The following is a 26591-nucleotide window of genomic DNA, read 5'->3' on the forward strand; positions in this document are numbered from 1 at the left end:
ATTATAATTTTGTTTAGAACGTAATATGCGAGGAGGATGTTGCGATTTCGATCCCTTCTCCTAATAGAGTTTAAAAAATATGATTGTTAGTAATATTAATTAATTTCTTTTAAGTATAGCATAATTTATGAGACATGTCTATCTTGGATTTAAGTTGGTGGTGGATGTGGCTTCTGGATGAAGTCAAGTCATCGTTTTTTATTTTTCCTTCGTCTTTTTTATGTTTAATTAACTATTAATATTTATTTTAATTAAATAAAATCGATAGTCAGCAAATAAAATCTTAACTCCACTCCATGTATTTCTATTTTAAATGAATCCTAACTCAAACCAACAAATTCATCACATTTTAACATATATGAACTTAACTTAATTGAATAAATGTAAGGTTAATATGAAAAAATAGGCTTAGTGTTGGATAAAAATATTAATTAGCCCTTATTTAAATTTAGTACATGGAGATTTTATATTGAAACAAATATATATATATATATATATAGTCATAAAAGAATCAAATAAATAAATATTATTTACATAGCACATGATTATTTTTGTGAAAGTTTGTCTGTCTTCTACTCGGGGAGGTTGGTTTCTGATTTGAGTCAAGTCAACATCTATAAAGGTATTAAGTGATGCTTTCCTGTTTAAAGGATGAAGACCAAATGAAGTATGAGATGAAGAGAAAAAAATGCAGAGTGTGTTTATTCATTTTCCTTTTATTGGAAACCGTGTGGTGTGAGAAGGATGTTGAAAGGAAGAGAGAGAAGCACTTTTGGGCCTACATACTCCTTTACTCGTTTCGTGGAAACTCTCTTCAGGAAACTTTCTCTTAGAATTTTCACACTGATTTCGTGGAAACTTTCTCTTAGAATTTTCACACAGATTGTTGTGAATGGGAAGGAAGGACTGCACTGCAACTCTTCCACGCCAAGAGTGGACTTGTCATTTCATAATCACTAAAACTTCATTGCTCTTTCCTTGCTGAAAACTACAAAAGTATTTTTTATATATTATATTAATCTATTATTTCTCGATGATTGTATACATATTTATTTTATATAATTAAAACTAAATAAATATCAATTGAATTTATTAATTACACTATCTTTAAAATTTTGTAATAAATAATATTTTTAAATGTATAAATTATATTTTAAATTTATAACGAATAATATATTGATATGAATTTATTTTTAGTTATAGCATAATCGTAGAAGAAGTAAGTCTATTTTGGATTCCACTTGGTGCTGGTTTTGGCCTATTAGTTGACGTCAACTCATTCTTTTTTATTTTTTTAGACTTTATTTGTTTTAATAATTAGTAATAAGCTGCTTAGTATGTAACTAGTTTTTATAATTAAAATTACTAATAGATGACGTTGCACCAAAAGCTTGAATTTCTTCTCTAAGTTTTAGTTGGGCAAATTAACTATTATTGAACTGTTCTTCACTTAATAAATTTTAGAAAACTATAGTATAATCATATATTAACTCAAGAAGTACTAATTTAATCGATCAAAGGTATTATAGAGAAGTTCTCACCAATAACCCAAAAAACTAGGTTTTATACGAGCAAAATACACCATTTGATATCAATTGAATCAAATTTACTTATTCTTAAAACAAAATCATCTTCGGTTAACAATTTCACAAAACAACATTCCATAGTTATCAATATGATTCACATTCTCAACCAACAAATTCATTCCATACATCGAATCCAATTAAACCACAATTTCATATGAAGGCACTGAATTTAAATATCTAACTTTCCTTTCCCATACACTTTAACTCTTCACCAACAAAATTTACTATATCAAAGAATCATACTCATCAATAAAAAAAAACACATTACATGTTAAATTAAATTGATCGCAGCAGCAAATTCATCAATTGACTCATTCATCGTCTCAACAAAAGCTTTTTAAATATCTAACTCTCATTACCTTGGTTAAACAACCCTTTAACTCACAGTTGCTCCTTAGATTTCTATACAATGTTAGGAAGTGAGTTTTAAATCTAATTCAATATCACAAAACCAACTTCTAAGGTAAGAATTGTACTCATTTATATATTGTGAATTAACTTTATCTCTACTCGATATGAAACTTTGAACAACTTTAAACTATTTTAAGTTACATTCTTGGACCTTAAAACTACGTGTATCTAAAAAATACTAAACTATTTTGTTTGAGATTCTAATCGGTTAGAAGTATAGACCTCACCACCATGAATTTATTGGTGGTCTTTGATCATCAAACAAATAAAAAAAAAAAAACTTAAAGATAAAGAGAAAGAGAAAAAATGTTTGAAAAGTGTTTTAGAAAGATGGTGATTCTTATAAAATAAAACTTTAATATAAATCTCTATTTAGAGGGACTTTTATTAATAAAACAATCGAGTGTATTTTTTAAAGATCACTACTACTCTTGGTTATTTTCTCATAATAAAATAAATTAATTGTACTATATTTAAAATTTATGATAATTATTTATAGGATAATTATTGAGACATGTCTATTTAAGGGATGACGAGGAAGTTGTTGATGCAATGAAGAGAAAAATGAAGGGTGGTGTGAGATTGTGTTTCCTCATTTTCCTTTTATTGGAAGCTCTGTGCTCTGAAGGATGTAGGAAGGAAGAAAGAGAAGCTCTTTTGGGCTTACGTTCCCATTTCGACTATGCCAATTGGAATGTCGAAACGGATTGCTGTGAATGGGAAGGAGTGGAGTGCAACTCCTCCACAGGGAGAGTGGCGCAACTCTATCTTTATGGCGTGTGGAAGTCAACAGAACAATATATAAATTACTCCCATTTTTCTGTCTTCAAAGATTTGAAGGAACTCCACTTGGAGGATAGTAATATAGTTGGTTGTGTGGAGGCTGAAGGTATTATTCAATAAAACTTCATTGCAGCTCCTTTTTTCTCTGTATTATGTTTTATGGATTACTCATTATTTCAACTTTATTTTCCAGAGTTGTCAAATCTGGAGCTTCTTGACATGAGTTATAACAATCTGGATACTGCTGCCGGCATTCTATCTTGTTTGGATGGCCTTCCATCTCTTAAGTCTCTTTATTTAAGATATAACAGCTTCAATACATCTTCATTAACCCACGGTGAGATTAGCTATTTTATTTATTTTAAGAAATCACAACAATAATATTTCTTATTAGCATGAAGGTCTTCTAATTTTCTTATACTATACTTTTTTTCACATTGTTGGCTTCTTTCACAACTTTTGGTTTTAATGAATACATGATGTGCATATATGTAAGTTTTTGAAAGTGTGTCACCAAAGCTGCGTAGTAATCTGGAGGTCATTGACTTAAGTCGAAACTATTTGAGTAATGACATCTTGGCATCCATGGAGGGATTCACATCTTTAAAGGAACTCTATTTGTCTGGAAATCTATTGGACTCGGATCTTCACTTTCAAGGTAACTTTTCCATTTGATTAATAAAGCTGAGTAGTTGTTAATTAATGGAGGATATATTCTTTGCAGCTTTATGCTCATCATTCAAGAATCTTGAGGTTCTTGACTTGTCCTACAACAACCTCAACCACACTGATATTGGCTCTGCTCTTACCGGACTCTCATCCCTCAACTCTTTATATTTAACAAACAGTCAATTGAGTTGGAGATCAATTTATAGTACGCACCCATATACTTTTTCATATTATAGAAATCTTCATCATTTGTTTGTTTTTTATTATACAATATATCTAACGGTCTATAATCAAAATATGTATTGTTAGATATTTCAAAATTGAGTTCTTTGGAAAAGCTTCACTTAGGCGGGAACAACTTGAATGAGTCTGGGACTGGGAGTATATTAGGTTAGTTGTGATCAATAATATTTGATAGTATTTTATTTAAACTAGATATCACTCTACTTCAACATACGCATATATGCATCTTCCTTATTCTTAATTAGTGAGTACCGATAAGTTGATGCTGTCGATTTTGTTTTTATCAGAGAATGACACATTTAAATGGCCAACCAATTTACAACGTCTAAGCCTCTGGTCTAACAGTTTGAGCAACAAATTTCTTTCATCTCTGAGAGGCCTTCCACGTCTTCAATTTCTTGATTTAAGCTACAATCAATTAGAAGGATCGCTGGATATAAGCGGTCAGTATTTTTGTCCATTATTACATTCTAATATTTTAGAATTAATATAGTATTCAACTATTGGTTAGAAGTAGTGATTTAATAGGACTCTATAATAAACATAATACACTTAATTACAAATCATAATTAATTTAATGTTAAGATAATTAATATTAAAAGTGTCCACAAACTACCGTATATATAATAGTTTATATTATAAAATATTTAAAAAAAATACACTTGTTTATTTAGGTAGATGTGACTTCTTTCCAATATGCATGCTCCCTATTATAGTGATTACAGATAAGTTTATGCTTTCAGTTTTTAAGAGTAGAAAAAATAATTTTACCTACAATCAATCTAAGTTATAGAACTAATTGTAAAATTACGAATGTAGTATATGTATATGTGAACATTTTATCATATTTTCTAATTGTTTAGTTAAATTAAATTTTAAAATATGTTGAGGCCGTTGAAAGGTTATTTGATAGTATTTTATTTAAAGTAGATATCACTCCATTTCAACGTATTTCAACCTATGCATATGCATCCTCCTTATTCTTAATTAGCATATAGTCTCATGCTTTCCTTTTTTTTTTCTTATCAAAGAGCGCTAGATATAAGCGGTTAGTATCTTTATCAATTATTATTAAACAATGTGTTTAGCGCTAGATATAATATTCAACAATGTGTTAAAATCATGATTTAGTTAGGAGTCTAACAAACATTTATCAATTAAAGCTTTACAATATTTGACTCAAATAGAATATTTAGTAATTAAAATAAAAAACTAACAACATTTAAGATGCTGAAATTTCAAATAATTTAACTAAATAACCCTCAGCTTAATTAAAATTTACTTATATTATTAAACTTCTAAGCTTAAGTATTTTAATATCCTGAAATAATTATTATTTTAATATCCAAGTCCATGTGTTTCTGATGACTTTGGGATATATGAAGTTTTTAAAAGTTTAGAGGCTAAAAATTTAATTAGAGAATATTTGGGATTTTTTTTTAAAAGATTTAAAACAATATGATTGATTTAAATTTTAAATGTAATAGAAGACTATGACCACACAATGATTTTACCAAAAAAAAAGGTTTATTTGTATTTTGTGCTTTATCCTACTTTTATGCTTTAATTTAATCTTTTACACGTTCAAAAAGTTCTATTTGGTTCTTTATGTTTAGCAGTTGTTTGTTTTTATCAATTCTATGCAGGTACTTATTGTGTTTATATAAGTTGATTTGTGATGATTTATAAGAATGAATTTGGAGAAGAGAATGATATTTTTTGGAGTAAGGATATTTGAGTGAAAAGCCAATTCACTCCCCCATATAATTATCATTTTGTCTTTGTTATTCTTTTACTTTTTTATTTTTCACTTTTAGACAAATTTTAATTTATTATATTTTAATTTTAAAATTCTTTTACACCATTATATCAAAATAATATTGATTATAAAAATTCTAATTATTGAAATTTTTAGTTTGAGTTAATTTTAAATATTGATTATAGAAATTCTAAAAATTCTAGGTTAGATTTGATTTCACATTTGAGTTAATTTTTAGTTTTTTATTTTTTTTAATTCTTATGACTCCATTATATGCAGTTCCTTATTAACGATGAGTACCGATAAGTTGATTATCACAATTTTAATTTTATCAAAGAATGAGACATTTAAATGGTCAACCAATTTACAATACCTAAATCTTCGGGATAACAGTTTGAGCAACATATCTCTTTCATCTCTGAGTGACCTCCCACATCTTCAATATCTTGATTTAAGCAACAATTAGTTAGATTATTTATTTAAGTAGATATGAATTGTTTCCTATATGTATCATCCTTATTTTTATTTATAATGATACAGATGTTGATGTTTTCAATTTTATTTTTATTAATGAGACATTTAAATGGCCAACCACTTTACGAGAACTATAGTTGAGATCGAATAGATTGAGTAACAAATTTGTTTCATCTCTGATGGACCTTTCACATCTTCAATTTCTTGATTTAAGCGACAATCAATTAGAAGGAGCACTCGATATAAGCGATCAGTATTTTTTATAGATTATTTTAGGACATTCATTATTTATCGCTTTATTCTAATGTTTTAGAATTAAGATTTGATTATTCATTTACTTTGCATAATGCTACCAATTTTATCTTATAGTTTCTATACTAAAAAATTACTCATTTTAATCTTGCAAATATCACTTTAATAATTTTTAATCCATATATTACTTTTAATTTTGTTAACTTTATAATATATAATACCAGTACTAAAAGAGATTAAAAATAATATGTATAATATTAGCGACTAATATATATCCAATGTTAATTTATCCGATAATGACCTCCATCCTGGAAATAGTCAACATAAACTTCTAACAGCACCTAATTTACCTACATATGATATGAGAGTGTAAGTTCAACATAATGTGTCAGTTATCAAGTCCTTGTTTCTTTATCAAATACTTAGTAAAAAGTATTTAGAGATTATTTATCTATTTTCCAATGCTTATTTATAAGTAAAGATAGTAAAAGTTGAAATTTACATTAATATCTTTCATTAAACATAGTCGACATTTAGAGGTTAAACTTACACCAGTTTTTGGAAAAATAAAAGTTTTGGTTATTTGAAAGTAAACTAGTTATGTAATGCTTCTGAGCTAAGAAAAATAAAACTCTTCATTGATTTTTATTATTTTTTTTTTCAGGATTATCGACTTTATCCAATTTGACGAATCTTTATCTAGGGGATAATAATATCCATAATTTTGTGACCCATCAAGGTATTAAAGAAAAAAGAATGATTTTAAATGGTTTAAGTCAGTATTTATTATTAGTATTTTTTATCGATCATTATATTCTAATATTTTATAATTGATATTTATAATCTATAATAATATATAAATATGATTCTCTATTCTGTGTCTATATTTCTAAATACTAAATTTATCCTTTAAAATATAATTATTCATTAAATTTTTGAGAATTGACCGTTATTTTTACAAATATTTTTTATAAAATCGTTTATTTATACTCTTTTCTTTTTCTCTATTTATCAACAGTTATTCTCTTATCTCTTTTTATATATTTTACTCTATTTTTAATAAATATAATTTTATTTTATATATTAACTTAAAAACATTATATTATCATCACCTACTAATATAATATTACATATATTTAAAAAATACATACACACGGCGCAATGCTAGTTCTATGTAAAAGGGATTCTCCACTCTTGTAAACACAATTTATATTCTTATTTTACTTCTTGGTTTTAACTAAATTTTTAAGAGTAATCGTTATTTTATTTTATTTTTTAAATTAAATTCAATTACAATTAATAATGGCAAACTAAAATATAATTTTTAAATTATTTTAATAATGTTAAATATAAGTAATTTTTGTTTTTAATAATTTAGTATATTTAATAACCAAAGAGAGTCAGTATTATTCTCAATGAGTGAGTACTCATAACAACATGCTTTCAATTTTGTTTTTATCAGAGAATGAGACATCTAAATGGCCAACCAATTTACAACAGCTACACCTCCAGTATAACAGTTTGAGCAACATATCTCTTTCATCCTTCAGTGACCTTCCACGTCTTCAATATCTTGATTTAAGCAACAATCAGTTAGAAGGATCACTGGATATAAATGGTCAGTATCTTTATCCATTATTTTATTAGAATATTAAAAAAAATTTCCAGATATATTGTATTCCAATATTTTAGAATTAATATAGTATTCAATTATTTGTTAGAAGTAATGATTTAATCAGGAGTTTAGTCAATATTTACACGGTCAATTACAAATCATAATTAATTTATTAAGATAATTAATATTAAAAATGTACGCAAACTACTGTATATATATAAGAGTTTATATGATAAAATATTGTAAAAAAAAAAACAACACTTATTTATTTAAGTAGATATGAATTGTTTCCGATATGCATCATCCTTATTTTTATTTATAGTGATCCAGATGTTGATGTTTTCAATTTTATTTTTATTAGAGAATGAGATATTTAAATGGCCAACCACTTTACAACACCTAGACCTGAGTTTAAACAGATTGAACAACAGATTTGTTTCAACTCTGAGGGACCTTCCACATCTTCAATATCTTTATTTAAGTGACAATCAATTAGAAGGAGCACTCGATATAAGCGGTCAGTATTTTTTATAGATTATTTTAGGACATGCATTATTTATCGCTTTATTCTAATGTTTTAGAATTAAGATTTGATTATTCATTTACTTTGCATAATGCTACCAATTTTATCTTATAGTTTCTATACTAAAATATTACTCATTTTAATCTTGCAAATATCACTTTAATAATTTTTAAAGCTTTACAAAAATTCATGTGTTAAAATCATGATTTAATTAGGAGTCTAACAAACATTTATCAATTAAAGCTTTACAATATTTGACTCAAATAGAATATTTAGTAATTAAAATAAAAAACTAACAACATTTAAGATGCTGAAATTTCAAATAATTTAATTAAATAACCCTCAGCTTAATTAAAACTTATTTATATTATTAAACTTCTAAGCTTAAGTATTTTAATATCCTGAAATAATTATTATTTTAATATCCAAGTCCATGTGTTTATGATGACTTTGGGATATATGAAGTTTTTAAAAGTTTAGAGGCTAAAAATTTAATTAGAGAATATTTGGGATTTTTTTTTAAAGATTTAAAACAATATGATAGAAGACACACAATGATTTTACCAAAAAAAAAAAATTAATTGTATTTTGTGCTTTATCCTACTTTTATGCTTTAATTTAATCTTTTACACGTTCAAAAAGTTCTATTTGGTTCTTTATGTTTAGCAGTTGTTTGTTTTTATCAATTCCAGAGGATGGAAATGCAGGTACTTATTGTGTTTATATAAGTTGATTTGTGATGATTTATAATAATAAATTTGGAAGAGTGAAGAGAATGATATTTTTTTGGAGTAGGAAGATTTGAGTGAAAAGCCAATTCACTCCCCATATAATTACCATTTTGTTGATTCTTTTAATTTTTAATTTTTCACTTTTATACAAATTTTAATTTATTAGATTTTAATTTTAAATATTTTTTTACACCATTATATCAAAATAATATTGATTATAAAAGTTCTAATTATTGAAATTTTAATTAGTTAATACTTTACTTCAACGGTAGATTAGTCAATTTTTAATTAGCTAAAAGTTACATTAAATTAATTAATACATTAATATTATTAATTTTCAAGAGCTACACCTCGATAATAACATATCGAGATCTCTTTCATCTCCAATTTCTTGAAGTAAGCAATAACCAGTTAGAAGGAACAATAGATATAAACAGTTATTATTTTTATCCGTTACTACGTGTTCAAAAATATTAGAGGGAGCGCTGGATTGGATTAATTTATGTCCCATAAAATTAAATATTTTATATTCATTATCTTATTTGTTCTTTATTTTCCTCCTCTTTTATCTAAATTCATATAATCTTGGTTAGATTTAATTTCACATTTGAGTTAATTTTTAGTTTTATTTTTATTTTTTTTAATTCTTATGACTCCATTATATGCAGTTCCTTACTTACGATGAGTACCGATAAGTTGATTCTCATAATTTTGATTTTATCAGAGAATGAGACATTTAAATGGTCAACCAATTTAATAGAGCTAGACCTCCAATCTAACAGTTTGGGCAACATATCTCTTTCATCTTTCGGTGGTCTTCCACATCTTCAATATCTTGATTTAAGCAACAATCAGTTAGCAGGAGCGCTGGATATAAGCGGTCAGTATTTCTTATTAGTATTTCTTATCGATCATTATATTCTAATATTTTATAATTGATATTTATAATCTATAACATTATATAACAATATATAAAAATATTCTCTCTTATTTTCATATATTTAAATATCAATTTTACTCTTTAAAATATAATTATTTATTTAATTTTTAAAAATTGATCGTTACTTTTACAAATATTTTTATAAAATCGTCTATTTCTGCTTTTCTCTTTTTTTCTATTTATCAATAATTATTCTCTCATCTTTTCTTATATATTTCACTCTATTTTTAATAAATATAATTTTATTTTATATATTAACTTAATAACATTACATTATCATCACCTACTAATATAATAGCAGGTATATTTAAAAAAATGCATACACACAGACACAATACTAGTTGTATATAAAAAGAATTCTCCACTTTTTTATACACAATTTATATTCTTATTTTACTTCTTGGTGTTAACTAAATTTTTAAGAGTAATCGTTATTTTATTTTATTTTTTAAATTAAACTCAATTACAATTAATAACAAGAATATGGCAAACTAAAATATAATTTTTAAATTATTTTAATAATGTTAAATATAAGTAAGTTTTGTTTTTAATAATTTAGTATATTTAATAACCAAAGAGAGTCGGTATTATTCTCGGTGAGTGAGTACTCATAACCACATGCTTTCGATTTTGTTTTCATCAATGAGACATTTAAAGCCAACGAATTTACAACTAGAGGTGTCAATTTGGCCCCTAACCCATGGGCCAGTCCTGATCCATTCTTCATAAAGCTCCATTTTATGGTCTCAAATGAGGGGGCCAAAAAAAAGCCCCAACCCTCAAAGCCCTCTCTAGTGGGTTAGGACTAGGGCTAAGGTGGGTTAGTTCCCCAAATAATACTACATTAAGCTAGAGTCAAAGATTAAGTCGAGCGACCCGAACGGGCCTGATAACCAGGACGGGCTCGACGACCCGGACAAACCGATGACCAGGACGGGCCCGACGAAGAGGACGGGCTCGACGACCAAAATGGCCTGACGACCAGGACGGGCCTGACAACCCGGACATGTCCGACAACACGGACGGGCCCGACGACCCAAACGAGCCCGACAACCCGGACGGGCCCGACGAGCCGAATGGGCCCTACTACCCAGACGAGCCCAACGATCCGAACGGGCCGACGACCCTGACGGGCCCGATGATCCGAACGGGTCCAATGATCTAGAGAGGCCCAACGACCCAAACGAGTCCAACGAGCTGTATGGACCCAACGACCCGGACGGGCCCTACGACTCAAACAGGTCCGACTACCCAGACGAGCCCAACGACTTGTACGGGTCGGACGACCCGGCCAGGCTCGACAACCCGGACGAGCCCGACGACCCGAACGGACCCGATGACCCGGATAGTCCCAACAACCCAGATGGGCCCATCCTTGTTGTCGGCACCGTTCGGGTCGTTGGGCCTATTTGTATCATCGGGCCCGTTCGAGTCGTCGTTCTTGTCGAGGTCATTGGGCAGGTCCGAGTCGTTAGACCTATTCGGGTCGTGGTGCTTTTTTGGTTCGTTGGGCCTGTCCCACATATAGTAATATATTTTTCATGTGGAAGATGAAAGCTCATTGGTTGGCCCTGGCCACAGGTCTTTTGTAGGGTTTTTGGCCCTGTGGACTTCTTTGTTGGGGGCGCTTTTTTGATGTGGACTTTTTTGGCCTTAGCCACATGGATCAGGGCCAAACCCTGTGGACTGGACCAAATTGACACCTCTATTTACAACATCTAAGTCTATCGAATAACAGTTTGAGCAACATATCTATTTCATCTTTTAGTGGCCTTCCACATCTTCAATATCTTGATTTAAGCAACAATCAGTTAAGAGGATCGCCGGATATAAATAATCAATATCTTTATCCATTATCTTTTTAGAATATTAAAAAAATATTTCCAGATATATTGTATTCTAATATTTTAGAATTAATATATTCAATTATTTGTTAGAAGTAATGATTTAATCAGGAGTTTAGTAAATATTTACATGGTGAATTACAAATCATTATTAATTTATTAAGATAATTAATATTAAAAATGTACACAAACTACTGTATATAGATATATAATAGTTTATATCATAAAATACTGTAAAAAAAACAACACTTATTTATTTAAGTAGATATGAATATTTCCTATATGCATCATTCTTATTATTTTTATTTACAGTGATACAGATGTTGATGTTTTCAATTTTATTTTTATTAGAGAATGAGACATTTAAATGGCCAACGACTTTACAACGCCTAGACCTGAGTTTAAACAGATTGAACAACATATTTGTTTCAACTCTGACGGACCTTCCGCATCTCCAATATCTTGATTTAAGCGACAATCAATTAGAAGGAGCACTCGATATAAGCGGTCAGTATTTTTTATAGATTATTTTAGGACATTCATTATTTATCGCTTTATTCTAATGTTTTAGAATTAAGATTTGATTATTCATTTACTTTGCATAATGCTACCAATTTTATCTTATAGTTTCTATACTAAAAAGTTACTCATTTTAATCTTGCAAATATCACTTTAATAATTTTTAATCCATATATTACTTTTAATTTTGTTAACTTTATAATATATAATACCAGTACTAAAAGAGATTAAAAATAATATGTATAATATTAGCGACTAATATATATCCAATGTTAATTTATCCGATAATGACCTCCATCCTGGAAATAGTCAACACAAACTTCTAACAACAGCTAATTTACCCTCATATGATATGAGAGTGTAAGTTCAACATAATGTGTTAGTTATCAAGTCCTTGTTTCTTTATCAAATACTTAGTAAAAAGTATTTAGAGATTATTTATCTATTTTCCAATGCTTATTTATAAGTAAAGATAGTAAAAGTTGAAATTTACATTAATATCTTTCATTAAACATAAGTCGACATTTAGAGGTTAAACTTACACCAGTTTTTGGAAAAATAAAAGTTTTGGTTATTTGAAAGTAAACTAGTTATATAATGCTTCTGAGCGAAGAAAAATATAACTCTTCATTGATTTTTTTTTTATTATTTTTTTTGCAGGACTATCGACTTTATCCAATTTGACGAATCTTTATCTAGGGGATAATAATATCCATAATTTTGTGACCCATCAAGGTATTAAAGAAAAAAAATGATTTAAAATGGTTTAATTAATTGTTTAGGGACAAAGAAATGATATATTAAATATATTCATAATACTAACACATTGCTGAATCCCATAATTCTGTCGAAAGTTCATATATTTACTTTTGCACAAAATATATTTGTCACCTTCTTAGGGATACATGATCTATCTAATTTAGCCAGTTAAAGTTTGTTTACTTTTTTTAATTCAATTTACATATGTTTCAGGCCCAATAAGTCTCAGTAGATTGGATTTTCTTGATTTAGATGGGAATATGATAGATGGAGACAAACTAAGAGACTCATTACGAGCTTTATCATCATCCATCACACAGCTTTCTATATCTTACAATAACTTGAAAGGAACCATTGTAGCCGAAGGTATATTTATGATTTTTTACAAAGATAAATTAATTTCATAGTTGTTACATTAAGATTAATATTTTTTTTCTACTGCGCAGATTTTCATGATTTAAGGAAGCTAGAACGATTGGCATTGGATGGAAATAATAACATGAGAAATGAATTTTTTAAAAGTATTGGAAACTTGACGTCCTTAAAAACACTTTCTCTTTCACACTGTCATATAAATGACACCCTTTCCGCAGCTGGTAATTATATTATTATTTAATGTTATTCTTGAAATACATGCTCTATGCAATTTTTTTGTTAGTTTCATTGAAATCTTTATATCTTTCTTATTATAACCCTTGCAAGATGTTTTCTTGTTTTTTCAAATTTTCATTCAGATTGGTCTAAGATGAAAAAGTTGGAAGAGTTATATCTAATAGATAATGGATTTGAAGGATCTCTTCCCAATTCTTTCGTTAACATGACATCTCTTCGGATATTGGAACTTTCTCAAAATAACTTCATTGGAAGGTTTGACTCTAAAATTGCAACACTTACATCACTTGAACAATTTGGTTTTACAGAAAACCAATTTGAAGTTCCTATTTCTTTTTCGTCATTTGCCAATCATTCAAACCTTATAGCCATAAGGGGTAAAGGCAATAAAATTATATTGGACTCACAACACAATTTGCACACTTGGATTCCAAAATTTCAGTTATGCGAGCTTAGCTTGTCTTCAAACATTGAAACTAGTAGTTTTCTGCTTCCCAAATTTCTTCATTATCAAAAAGATTTAAATATACTAGATTTCGGTAATTTGAAGTTGGAAGGAAGGTTTCCTCATTGGTTGTTGGAAAACAACACAAAAATGACTGAAGTTACTTTTAGAAATTGCTCCTTGACTGGTAGCATGCAATTACCATTGCATCCCCTTCTTGAGTTACGAAGTATTGATGTGTCTAACAATGCCATAACTGGTGAAATTCCAAGCAAGAATATCAGTTCAATTTTTCCAAATTTGGGAAATCTAAACTTGTCTAGAAACCTGATCCAAGGTTCAATTCCTCGTGAGTTTGGCCAAATGAAGTTATTGAGTGAGTTGGATCTTTCAAACAACCAATTGGCTGGAGAAATATCAGATGACATATTTGAAGATGGACAACAACTCACTACCTTGATACTTTCAAATAATATGCTCGAGGGATCCATCTTTACAATACCCACTAATTTGGAGTATCTATCATTGAATGATAATAACTTTAGTGGTACACTTCCGAGAAGGATTTTTAACACATCTATCATTTCATTGGACATAAGCAATAATCATTTGGTAGGAAACATTCCAAGAATTTTGACAAATTTTTCAAAATTATCAGAACTTCGTATGTCGAATAACCACTTTCAAGGGTTCATTCCATTAGAATTGCCACAACAACTTAGAAATCTGAGTTATTTAGATCTCTCCCAAAATAATTTGACTGGTCTTGTGCCATCATTTCTAAATTCTTCTGTGAAATTTATCCATTTGAGCAATAACCATTTAACAAGATTGTCTAAAAAGATGTTCAATGGAAACTCTCCTTTAGTGATGTTAGACCTTAGCTACAATGAAATATTTGGCAACATTCAAGATATGACAGAAGACCTTAGTTATACAAAGTTGAATTTTCTCCTTTTAAAAAGTAATCACATTAATGGGGATATACCTAAACAATTATGTCAATTGATAGATTTAACCATGTTGGATCTTTCAGACAATAAATTTTCTGGAGAAATTCCCCACTGCTTGGGGACAATGCCTTTTGATAATAAGAACCTTGATCCATTATTAAAAGCATCAAAGGGGAGCTTCATTGTTGAAGAACATAGTCAAGCACCATTGCCATCAGAGTATAAGAAAGAGAAAGCAAGTTTCACTTCAAAGAGAAGTACTTATACTTACATAGGAAGCATCCTTATTTACATGACAGGAATTAATTTATCCCAAAATAAACTAAAGGGGAATATCCCATACGAGCTTGGAAATTTGACAAGAATCAAAACATTGAACTTGTCTCATAATGATTTGAGTGGACGAATTCCAAATTCATTCTCGAATTTGGAGCAAATAGAGAGTTTAGATCTTTCTTTTAACAAGTTGAATGGTCAAATTCCTCCAAAGCTCAATATCCTAACCTCACTTGAAGTATTAAGTGTGGCACACAACAATTTATCAGGTCCAATACCTGAATGGACAAACCAATTTGCCACATTTGATGAGAGCAGCTATGAGGGTAACCCATTCCTTTGTGGACCTCCACTACTAAAGAGTTGTAATCCTTCTTCTACAAATATTCCAAATGAGACAAATACTCACAAAGGTAATGATAGTTTGCTGGACATCTATGTCTTTTGTGTGAGCTTTGTCGTGTCATACACATTAGCACTGATAGCAACCATTGGAGTTTTATACATCAATCCTTACTTGAGGCAAGCATGGTTTTACTACATGGAATTGGTCGGTTTAAATTGTTACTACTTTATTGTGGATAATGTTTGTAGGTTTTGTGGTGTAAGAAATATGCAATATGTTCCTTGTATCCCTAGGATATCTGTTTGAGATTGATTCAATAAAGTAAATCATGCAAGTGTTTCTAATTCAAGTTAAAATAAGTATATAGCAAATAAACTTAATTCCATGTATTTCTAATTTAAAAGAAAACTAACTCTAACCAACAAATTCATCACATTTCAACATATATGAACTGAACTCAATTAAATAAATGTAAGATATTAACTTCTCCTACATGGAGACATCTTCTATTGCAAGAAATATAATTTCAGTGCCCAAAAACACCCCAAGCAAGCGAATAAAACTCAAAAGCTTTAGCATATGCAACCAACACCTCTATTATTTCATATTAGTATAACTTTCCTCTCTCCTCAATTGATTCAGATAGATGAATGATAAAAATCCCACCAATTAAAAAAAATGAAGAGAAATTTATAGGATAAATTGTGTGAGAAATATGAGCTTTCCCATATCAAGATTATGATTGACTTAGCTTGGTATTTTTTAGTGACTACATAGAGGTGAGACTCCATCGTAAAATAGATGGATGATTAATCTCGAATCATAGAGAAAATGAAGATAATTTTAAAGAAATGAATTCTTAAGAAAAATGAAGAATGATTTTTTTTTTGATCTATTTAATAATTTATTGAAAAATATATTCATTATTCATTTAATTTAAAGCTACATCTCTTGACCTGAATGTGACCCTTACAAAGTTTTCTTAGAAGCCATGTGTGATTTCTTAGAAAATCATGACAATTAGTATCATGACGCAATTGGTTAAGATAACAGAAAATGCAATTTTACAATATTAGGATATATATATATATATATATATATATATATATATATATATATATATATATATATATATATATAATAGCAGATGACTTGGATTCATTCATGAAAATCAGAGTAGTTATGATTTACTATTTTTTTCGTTAATCTCTTAGGCTACGAGATCTAGAAAGAATGAAATTTTATAAATAGAATAAGACGTAAACCACATTTTTCTTACGAAAGGACGTGTTGAAAACATAAGAAAGAGTGAAATAATTTGATTCAGAATGGGTATGTATAGCGCCGATGCATATGTGGTTTAAGCCCCTGAAATTAGCGGTTCTGATTATTTATCCTAAATGTATTGTGGTATTTGTATTATAATATATACTAGTACCAGATCCGTGCGTATACACGATTTGTTTCTTTTTATTGTTGTTATAGGTATTTTGTTTAAATATTATATATTATATTAGTTAAAAATTAAATTAAAATATTATTATTATTGATATAATTTATGTGAATTTGTAAATATATCATTTAGATTTTAGCTAATTATGACAATTTGCTTCATTATTTAATTATTCAAGACCATTGATTATGTTCATTATATATTGATATAATTCATAGTTACACAATACATAGTTTATAGAATTCATAGTTACACAATACATAGTTTATAGTTATACTTAATTTATATTGAAATATTGAAATGATTACATTTGAGAATAAATCTGAAGGGTATGGTTGATGGCAAGGTATAGTAATTAGCTATTTTGTGAACTTTTGTTCCGTGCATATGTACATTGAGTTATATATTATATTGAAATGAAATGCATATGTACATATAGTTGTTAAAATAAAATATAGAAATATTGAGAACTTTGGTCTCGTGCAAAACTTATGTCCAGACATGAATAATCAACTAAAACAAAAATGCAAACGTAATGTAACATTGATGTTAACATTTTTAAACAAAAATAAGTGCAGGTATTGTTATCAATGTCGACATTTAATTTATAATAAGTAATTCTTGATGGGTACACACATTTTATTTTGTTTTTGTTTAAAATGTACATTGAGTTATATATTATATTGAAATGAAATGCATATGTACATATTTTTGCTAAAATAAAATATAGGAATATTGAGAACTTTGGTTTCATGCAAAAGTAATGTCCACACATGAATAATCAACCTAAACTAAAATTCAAACATAATGTAAGATTGATGTTAACATTTTTAAACAAAAATAAATGCAGATATTGTTATCAATGTAGACATTAAATTTATAATAACTAATTCTTGATGGGTACACACATTTATTTTATTTTTGTTTAAAATGTACATTAAGTTATATATTATATTGAAATGAAGTGCATATGTACATATTGTTAAAATAAAATATAGGAATATTGAGAACTTTGGTCTCGTGCAAAAGTAATGTCACACATAAATAATCAACTTAAACAAAAATGCAAACTTAATGTAAGATTGATGTTAACATTTTTAAACAAAAATAAGTGCAGGTATTGTTATCAATGTAGACATTAAATTTATAATAATTAGTTCTTGATAGGTACACACATTTTATTTTGTTTTTGTTTAAAATGTACATTGAGTTATATATTATATTGAAATGAAAGGCATATGTACAAATTGTTGTTAAAATAAAATATAGGAATATTGAGAACTTTGGTCTCTTGCAAAATTAATGTCCACACACAAATAAACTTAAACAAAAATGCAAATGTAATGTAAGATTGATGTTAACATTTTTAAACAAAAATAATGCAGGTATTGTTATCAATGTAGACATTAAATTTATAATAATTAGTTCTTGATTGGTACACACATTTTATTTTCTTTTTGTTTAAAATGTACATTGAGTTATATATTATATTGAAATGAAACTCATATGTACATATAGTTGTTAAAATAAAATATAGGAATATTGAGTACTTTGGTCTTGTGCAAAAGTAATGTCCACACATGAATAATCAACTTAAACAAAAATGCAAAAATAATAATCATTTTAATGGTTAAATAAATTTAAAAATGTGTTTATTGAAAGTTGTGTTTTCATGAGTTGGAATACGCTCAAATTTAGTAATTTACTAATACAAAGATAGTTGCATTGTTTCATGAGCAGTCATCACTGTCATATTATCTTGGATTACGTTTATTTGCAATGCAATCAAAACAATTATAATTTTTGAATATAAAACCATTTATAAGTTATTTATGTAAACCATTTAATAAATATTTATTGATGAATTGGTAAATGTAAACAATTTTAATAGGAATAATATATTAATTACTTTATTTATAAAAAAATATTTTATTTGGAATATATTTATATTGAATATAAATTTTAATTTAAATACTAAATAATATTTAGAAATAAATAACAAAAATAATTTTTAATCAACCAAATTTGGAAATAGATGATGACAAAAACTTTGGTAAATAAAATATAAAAATGAAGTTTTCAAGTCTTTCTGAAAATGTATTTTGTGAATATCATTTTCAGGTCTTTTAAGTGTTGGAATCTGAAATTGTTAAATGATGAAAGCGTGTGAGAGAGATTGAACAATATCTAAAATAGTTGAGTTGAAATATGTGGACCAATGCAATGATGATTATCTTAAGCAGTGCAAATAATAATGAAAAAATATTTATACAAACGTGCACCATATTCGGATATCAAGAGAGATTAATGAATTACTTCAATAGTTGAATCCCAATCAATTGAATCATCAGAACGTTTATTTCGAGTAGTTCAAATTAACGGAGCAGTTCAATTATCTAGAATAGTGGTGCAATGATGATTAGCAGGAGCAGTACAAATAATAATTACAAAAATTTATATAAACGTTTATTCAGATTTTGTATTCATTATTTAGACGTTATGCAAATATATTTATAAAAAATTCATGGGAAGTTGGGTAGAGTTTCTTGAGCAGTGGTAAATTTAGATTTTCAATCCAATGATAAATTTAGATTTTCGTTGAAAGTTGTGCAGGTTTGTATTGAATGTAAGATTTATTAATAGAGTAAGTTATTGTATTAAATGGTCTTAAATAGTAATTTATGTTTTTCATGCTATTAAATGATTTTGAATAGTAAGTTGTGTTTCACATGTTATTAAATGGTCTTGAAAAGTAATTTTGAAAGGACCAAGACATCCAGATGTTTCATTGAAAATTTTTTACCATACTATATTGAATTTGGAACGTCTTGGGAAAATAAAATAAAAAGTTGAAAAGGAGCAGAAATCTTGTGGGGAAGGTGAAAAAAATAGTTTAGGAAAAATACAAATTCCAAAATATAAAATTATTTTTATTTTTAAAGTACAAATATAAAATTATAAATTTTATATCTTAGTTTTGCATTACAATCAATAGATGTCCACTTTCTATATCCAATACTTTTTGACAATAATAAATTAATCTTATTATTCACAAAAAAAATAAAAAATTAAACAAATTAAAAATAATTGATTAAACTTTATAATAACTTAAATATATTAAGAAACTCAAATTAATTATAATATATATGGTGTTTGTATCTTATATAGTCGTATTTAGTATTTACTATCAATCATCAATATGAAAATCGTAAAAAGTTAAGTAAAATGATAGAAAATAGAAAGAAAAAGAAAATAATAATCAAAACTTAAAGATAAAGTAGTATACGTATGAGATATTGCAGATATCATAATTACCATGAAAAAACAAATTGTAAAGAAAAATAAAAAAACAGGTGGTGCATACTGCTATTTAAAAAAGTTTAGTAAATTTATAGTCCATCAGGATAGGCATGTTAATATCATTGATATAATTTTTTTTCTATGCTTTATGATCTTGCATTTTACATGAGATGAGATAAATGATAATGAACAAAAACTCGTTTTCTTTTTTTAAGCTTTATAACACAATGATTATACTTTAGCTCTCAATTCATCGAGCAGTTCCCTTTGATGATTCTCATCATGTTCACCTGTTAAATGTCAAATTCAACCGCCTTATGGTTACAAATCTTTTTGGAAGAAAAATTATTTCATTGCTAAAACAATTAATTTCATACATGTGAAATTGTATCCAGCAAGACGTGTGTCTTCCAATAAATTAGAATTTCATTAATGCATACAAAACATATATAAAATAAAATAGGTCTTCTAAAATAATATAATATAAAATAAAATAAAGCAAAACATGGAACACCTAGTAGTTTCTCTGGGTGTGTAAAGCAAATCTTATTCTCGCCTTTAAGACTTGGTATGAACTCATCAATAAGGGGATGAACCTTGCATGCATCAGATGCCACTTTTGCCTTTAAATGCTTTCGTATTTCTTGGTATTAAGGTCAGATAAGAAGAAAAAAAACACAACAGGTTAGAAATCAAACGGAGCAGAGAATCCAAAAAATAAAAAGATTTACTCTTCAATATCTTTGATCATATCCAATTTTTTTGCCATTACAAGCTTTACAAAATAAGCAACATAAAAATAAGAAAAATCAAAAGTGGAACTTTAGAAGACAATACGAAGAATGAAGTCATACAAAAATAAATAAAAAATGCAAAAAAAAAAACACAGAGCCATCTCAAAGATCCACGAAAATACAGTAACACAACTACATTTTAAGATCAAAGATTAAACCACAACAAAAATCAAAACCAAAAACAAAACAGCAAAAACCTTAACAATCAACCCATCAACAAAACCAACACAAATATGGGTTGAAAAAAAAAAACATAAAGATGAAGGGAAAGACGGTAATAGGACATGCAAACAAAACCATCACAGTAAAACCAAAATGAAAACAAAGAATCACCTGATCAAGACAACAAAACATTCACAATCAAAGCAAAAACTAAAACGAAAATTATAAAGTTAGGATTTCAAAAATAAGATGAACGGGAGAGAAAGCAAAGAAAGTTTCAAGATGTTATCCTAAAAAATCCAAATACGAAATAACAACCAAAATCTAAAAAAAAAACAAACATAAATGCCTCAGTAAAACTATAAAAAAGCAAAACCTATGGAATACAAACAAAAAATATACATATTGACATTAATTAAATTATTAATAAATATATCAAAAGAAAGAATATATATAAATGAAATATAATTGTATAAAAATTTAAGAAAAGGTAAGAAAATTTTTAAAAACTATTAACTAAATTATTAAGACATAGTTTAAAATTAAAAATAAGTTTACATAAAAAGAAATACATAAAATTATATTTTAAAAAATAATTTTAATATAATATATTAGAAATCGTTTTTTTGAACACGGTTTCATTACTTTTAATGTTTTGAAATCATGCAAGTGTTTTAATTCAAGTTAAAATGTATATATAACAAATAAATCTTAACTCCACTCCATGTATTTCTATTTTAAATGAATCCTAACTCAAACCAACAAATTCATCACATTTTAACATATATGAACTTAACTTAATTGAATAAATGTAAGATTAATATGAAAAAATAGTCTTAGGGTTGGATAAAAATATTTATTAACCCATATTAAATTTAGTCCATAGAGATTTTATATTGAAACAAATATAAATATATATATATATATATATATATATATATATATATATATATATCACTACAACAAAAATATATTATAATGGCAGTTATTTCTTGGTGGTTCTTGATGACTGACACTATCTTATTCAAAATTTAAATTTGTATTGTATTTAAAGTCAATTTAAAACTGACGGGAAATGAAATAGTTAATTTTTCTCTTTTTTTTCTTCTTTTACCTTGATTTCTTTTGTCTTCCACTGTTGCACACGAGTTCCTTCCGCCTTTCAAGCTTTTTTACCAATGCAAGTTTCCCAAGCTTCTTTCTCGTTCTATATTAATGGAGAGCTCACCATTTTCGTGGAATCATCAATTTCAAAACTGCTATGAAACTGTTGCATTTTCTTATTACTGTGGAATCATCTCTTCTCCAGCATCTTCTCTTCTATCCAGAGCCATTTTCTCCTTCATTGAATTCTTGTGAGTGTTTTTTCTCTCTAGTTTAGTTGTTTCATTCTCTCCATGAATAATTTTGAGTTTTAGCTTGTTATAAACCTAACTTCAATTTTGGAATCCTAATTTCTATTTTTATGTTCAGATGATAAATAATATTGATTATTGGTTTCGTACTCCTTTTATTCATAGTTTTTTTGTTTTTTCCTTGAATGCAATATGATAAATAAATGTTAACCTGAACCTGCAATATTGGGGAGGAAGCGTTAGATTGGATATATTTGTGTATATGAATGTAAAACTTAGGTTTAAGTTAGTTCTGTTTACAAGACACGTTTAAAATAATTTTGAAAGCATGATCTTAGAATTTTTCTTTAAGTTATTAATTGGACTCGTCACTATTGTGTTTTAAATTTTTCAAGTTTGGATGCAATATATGTGATGGTGAGTGGGAATGTAATTTGTCAAAGGAATGTCAGATTTATTCTATTATGTTCAAAATTCTCAAACGACTTGAAAATTAAGAACATGTTTATAATTCTGAAAAATGTTATTCATAAAGGAATCCAAGTAGAAGAAGGGTTGAACCTCTTGCATAAAGAAGAGGGAATAGATGTTCCGGACAACAACATTCACATTTCTTTAGGTTTCTAATTTGTTATTTTCTCATTTCCATCCTATATTTTTAGATCACCCTCTCAAAAATTTTACAGCTTCTACAGATATCCGTATAAGATAGGGAGCATATAAACATTTTGTTGCTCTGGATGATGACAAATTGTTCTTCTATTGGAGGCAATAACAACATATCCTCATCTTTGGAATGCTTGCGAGCAGTTTAGTGAGTGTTTCAAGCTTAGAGGTTGAAAAATGTTTTGTTATTTTTTGTGAATGTGGATTTTCTGTTTCTCCTTAAAATACATTTGGTGGCATATGCAATTCTGACAAGATTGATAACATCCATTTTTGAGTTTTTTGTTCTTCGGCTTTAAGTTTGTTACACAGGTGTAGCAGTGGGGACGTGGTACTAGATTCCCAGTCTGTTGAACAAGGTGATGGGCCTAACATTAGCTTCGACGAAGGTTCTAACTTGGAAATTTAGTTTGAGACACATCTTATATAAATTGTTATGCTTCTGAACATGTTTATAATTCTGAAAAATAGGAGAGAAAAATTCATGGTGTCCCGGTTCTTCTTGATCCTTCGTTAAAACCATTGGTGTAACATCTATAACTAGTGTGCAATACATTATACATGTTCCCTTCTGAACAAAAGAAGAAGAAATCTTTACATAAATAATTAAAATGCAACTGTTTACAACTTTTCTTCTTTCAACAATGTTATAGCAGCATATACATGCTTTCTTTGGGACACAGATGATGGGAAAAGCTGAAATTTAGAGGCAGGGCCATGTTCAAGTGATATTCTGCACAAAAAGGTGCCAAATAAATGCTTATGGTTGCTGGTGAATTAAGAAACTACACACATTGAACACATCTAAGCAGCAAGTTCAACTCATACACAATAAAGAAAACCATATTATTTACTATGCATTTCTTTGGCCTTTATTTTTCTAGAATAACATGTATCTAATGTTGCTGCAGGACAATAATAGCTTATGATTTATGATTATGTTTAAAAAACTCAACTAGTTAAGATAGATTTCTCTCCATAATTAGTGTTGCAGTCATTGAGAGTGTACCCTGTCTAATTCATGGACCTTATTCTAATATATTATAATATTATATATTGTGCCCATCCTTGTTACGTCAAAGAGCTAATTAGGGATAAAATTTTCTCCTGTAGCTACACGAATAATTATATGAAAAAACCTGCACTTTATTTTATGAAGATGAAGTTATGTTAATAATAATATAATTAATAACAATGATAGAGACAACATAATACTATCACTTCTTTTAATTGTGTTCCACTAATTTGTAATGGAAATTGTAGTTTGAAGGCCGTGTTTTTTTGAGATGAATGATTAGAGGGAGAGGAAGAGGAAGAGATTGAAAGGATTAGAGGGTGAAGTTGATGTTGTTCTTTTTAAGAGATTAGGAAGTGATTTTAGAGTGGATTAGAAAATGAAATTGGTGAAAGTTTGTGATTGAATTGAGTGATGTGACATATTAAAAAAAACTTTTAATAAATAAAAAAATGAGATTACCAAAATATCTCTAATGTTAAAATTAATATAAAATACTATATAAATAATTTAAAACAATTTAAAATAATTATTTAATTTGTGTTGATTGTTTGAAATAATCATAAATTTATTTTTAAAAAATGAATAATAAATTTTATTTTATTTAGGAATCTGCTATGTGTAGTGATATGGGGTCTGTATGTTTTGCTGTTGCTTAGATTGAATAGCCATCTTGCTGAGGAAGTTATTAGTTTCCATGTGCAGTGTGTAGAAAATAGTAAATAATCAAAGGATAATTATGTAAATATGGATGTAATCCCTTATAATCTCTTTACGTACAGCGTGATTGAATTTTCAACGTATTCCACTGATCATCGTCTATCATCACCTCTTATCCCCTTTAAACGAATGCAAAAATAACCTTTGAATCGTCGCTCACACTTTCTTCTAAACAGTAATTCCATTCATAAGAACAGGGCGGAAATGTCCAAGCTCACTTACAATAATTTCATTTTTTTGTTAAAAATATATTAGCAAAAGATATATAGTTTACTAGATTTGTAAGAAGTTTCTACAGGAATAATGTAGGGAAAGAAATTATAAATTGCTCATTTTAACAAATACTACAAAATAATTGACCATACATATAGTTTTATTTAGAAAAATTAAATTTCATCACATTTTATTTCTGCAGCTTCATTGCAATGTTTGCAATATTAGGGATCCAAGAAATTTTTATGTGGCCAATATTACTTTTATTAAATTTTACATAATTTTTTTATCTAACGATCTAAAAACGAAACAAGGAAATCTAGTTATTGTTGCGGTCCTTTCATGGGAGAAAACCTACCTCAAAGTGGTTATGAAGTATAAGAGTTATGTGAATTTATTATTGATAAGGCCAATGTAATTATCAAAATAGATTGATAAATAGATTTTAGATTTTTTTTTTAATTTCAAAATATATTAAAAAATAAATTTTAGATTTTTTTATTTTAAAAAAGTCATAATTTAGTGCTGGTTCCAAATTTTTATATCTTTTGAATTTTCTGGCGGTTATAAATGCCACTAAGTATTAAATAATTTTTTAAAAGTAAATTTAGAGGCGGTTAAAACTGTCTTTAATACTCTTAGTGACGATTATTCCGGCAGTTATAATTACCGACACTATAGTACTTTTGTGGCACCAAATTCTATGTCGATTAATTAACCGACAAAAAAAAGAAAATAGTGGTGGTTAAAACTGCCATTAAATACCACTTTTAACTGAAGTTAAAATTCAAAATTTTAGTAATATATATATATATATATATATATATATATATATATATATATATATATATATATATATATATATATAGAGTCATATATGATTATTTTTGTGAAAGTTTGTCTGTCCCATATTCTACTCGGGGAGGTTGGTTTTTGACTTGAGAGTGTCTCTTAAACTTATGTCTTTATTGCAGCATATATATATATATATATATATATATATATATATATATATATATATATATATATATATTTTTTTTTTGCATGCTTCGTAATTTTGCACGAAAGATAACCAAAGAAAGGGAACTTCTCTTTTAGTATTATTCTGGACCAATAATGGTATTTGAAATGTTGTAATTCGATAAAACTGGTAGTATTTGTTTTGTTTTAATT

The 26591-nt window shown here is 27.6% G+C and overlaps 1 protein-coding gene across 6 annotated transcripts; it reads left to right on the plus strand.

Moving 5' to 3' along the window:
- The first annotated feature begins 2536 nt into the window (after window positions 1-2536).
- On the plus strand, window positions 2537-16099 carry LOC114185648 (cuscuta receptor 1-like). Of its 6 annotated transcripts, XM_085673529.1 has the most exons (16): window positions 2537-2886; window positions 2974-3117; window positions 3277-3438; window positions 3505-3654; window positions 3759-3839; window positions 3980-4135; window positions 6842-6916; window positions 7640-7795; window positions 8154-8309; window positions 9771-9926; window positions 12182-12337; window positions 13010-13084; window positions 13322-13474; window positions 13555-13704; window positions 13843-13975; window positions 15202-15333. In XM_085673529.1, the coding sequence occupies exons 1-16, from the start codon at window positions 2550-2552 to the stop codon at window positions 15206-15208; spliced, it is 2247 nt and encodes a 748-aa protein (XP_085529655.1). In that variant the 5' UTR covers window positions 2537-2549; the 3' UTR covers window positions 15209-15333. The 6 variants fall into 6 exon arrangements, with proteins under 6 accessions (XP_085529655.1, XP_085529650.1, XP_085529652.1 ...); XM_085673524.1 differs by having other exon boundaries at window positions 13843-16099; XM_085673526.1 differs by lacking the exon at window positions 13010-13084 and having other exon boundaries at window positions 13843-16099.
- Window positions 16100-26591: the final 10492 nt, after the last annotated feature.

This window comes from Vigna unguiculata, chromosome 5 (assembly GCF_037176805.1).
Source record: "Vigna unguiculata cultivar grain cowpea cultivar isolate G323 ecotype 2 chromosome 5, ASM3717680v1, whole genome shotgun sequence".
Lineage (NCBI taxonomy): Eukaryota > Viridiplantae > Streptophyta > Magnoliopsida > Fabales > Fabaceae > Vigna > Vigna unguiculata.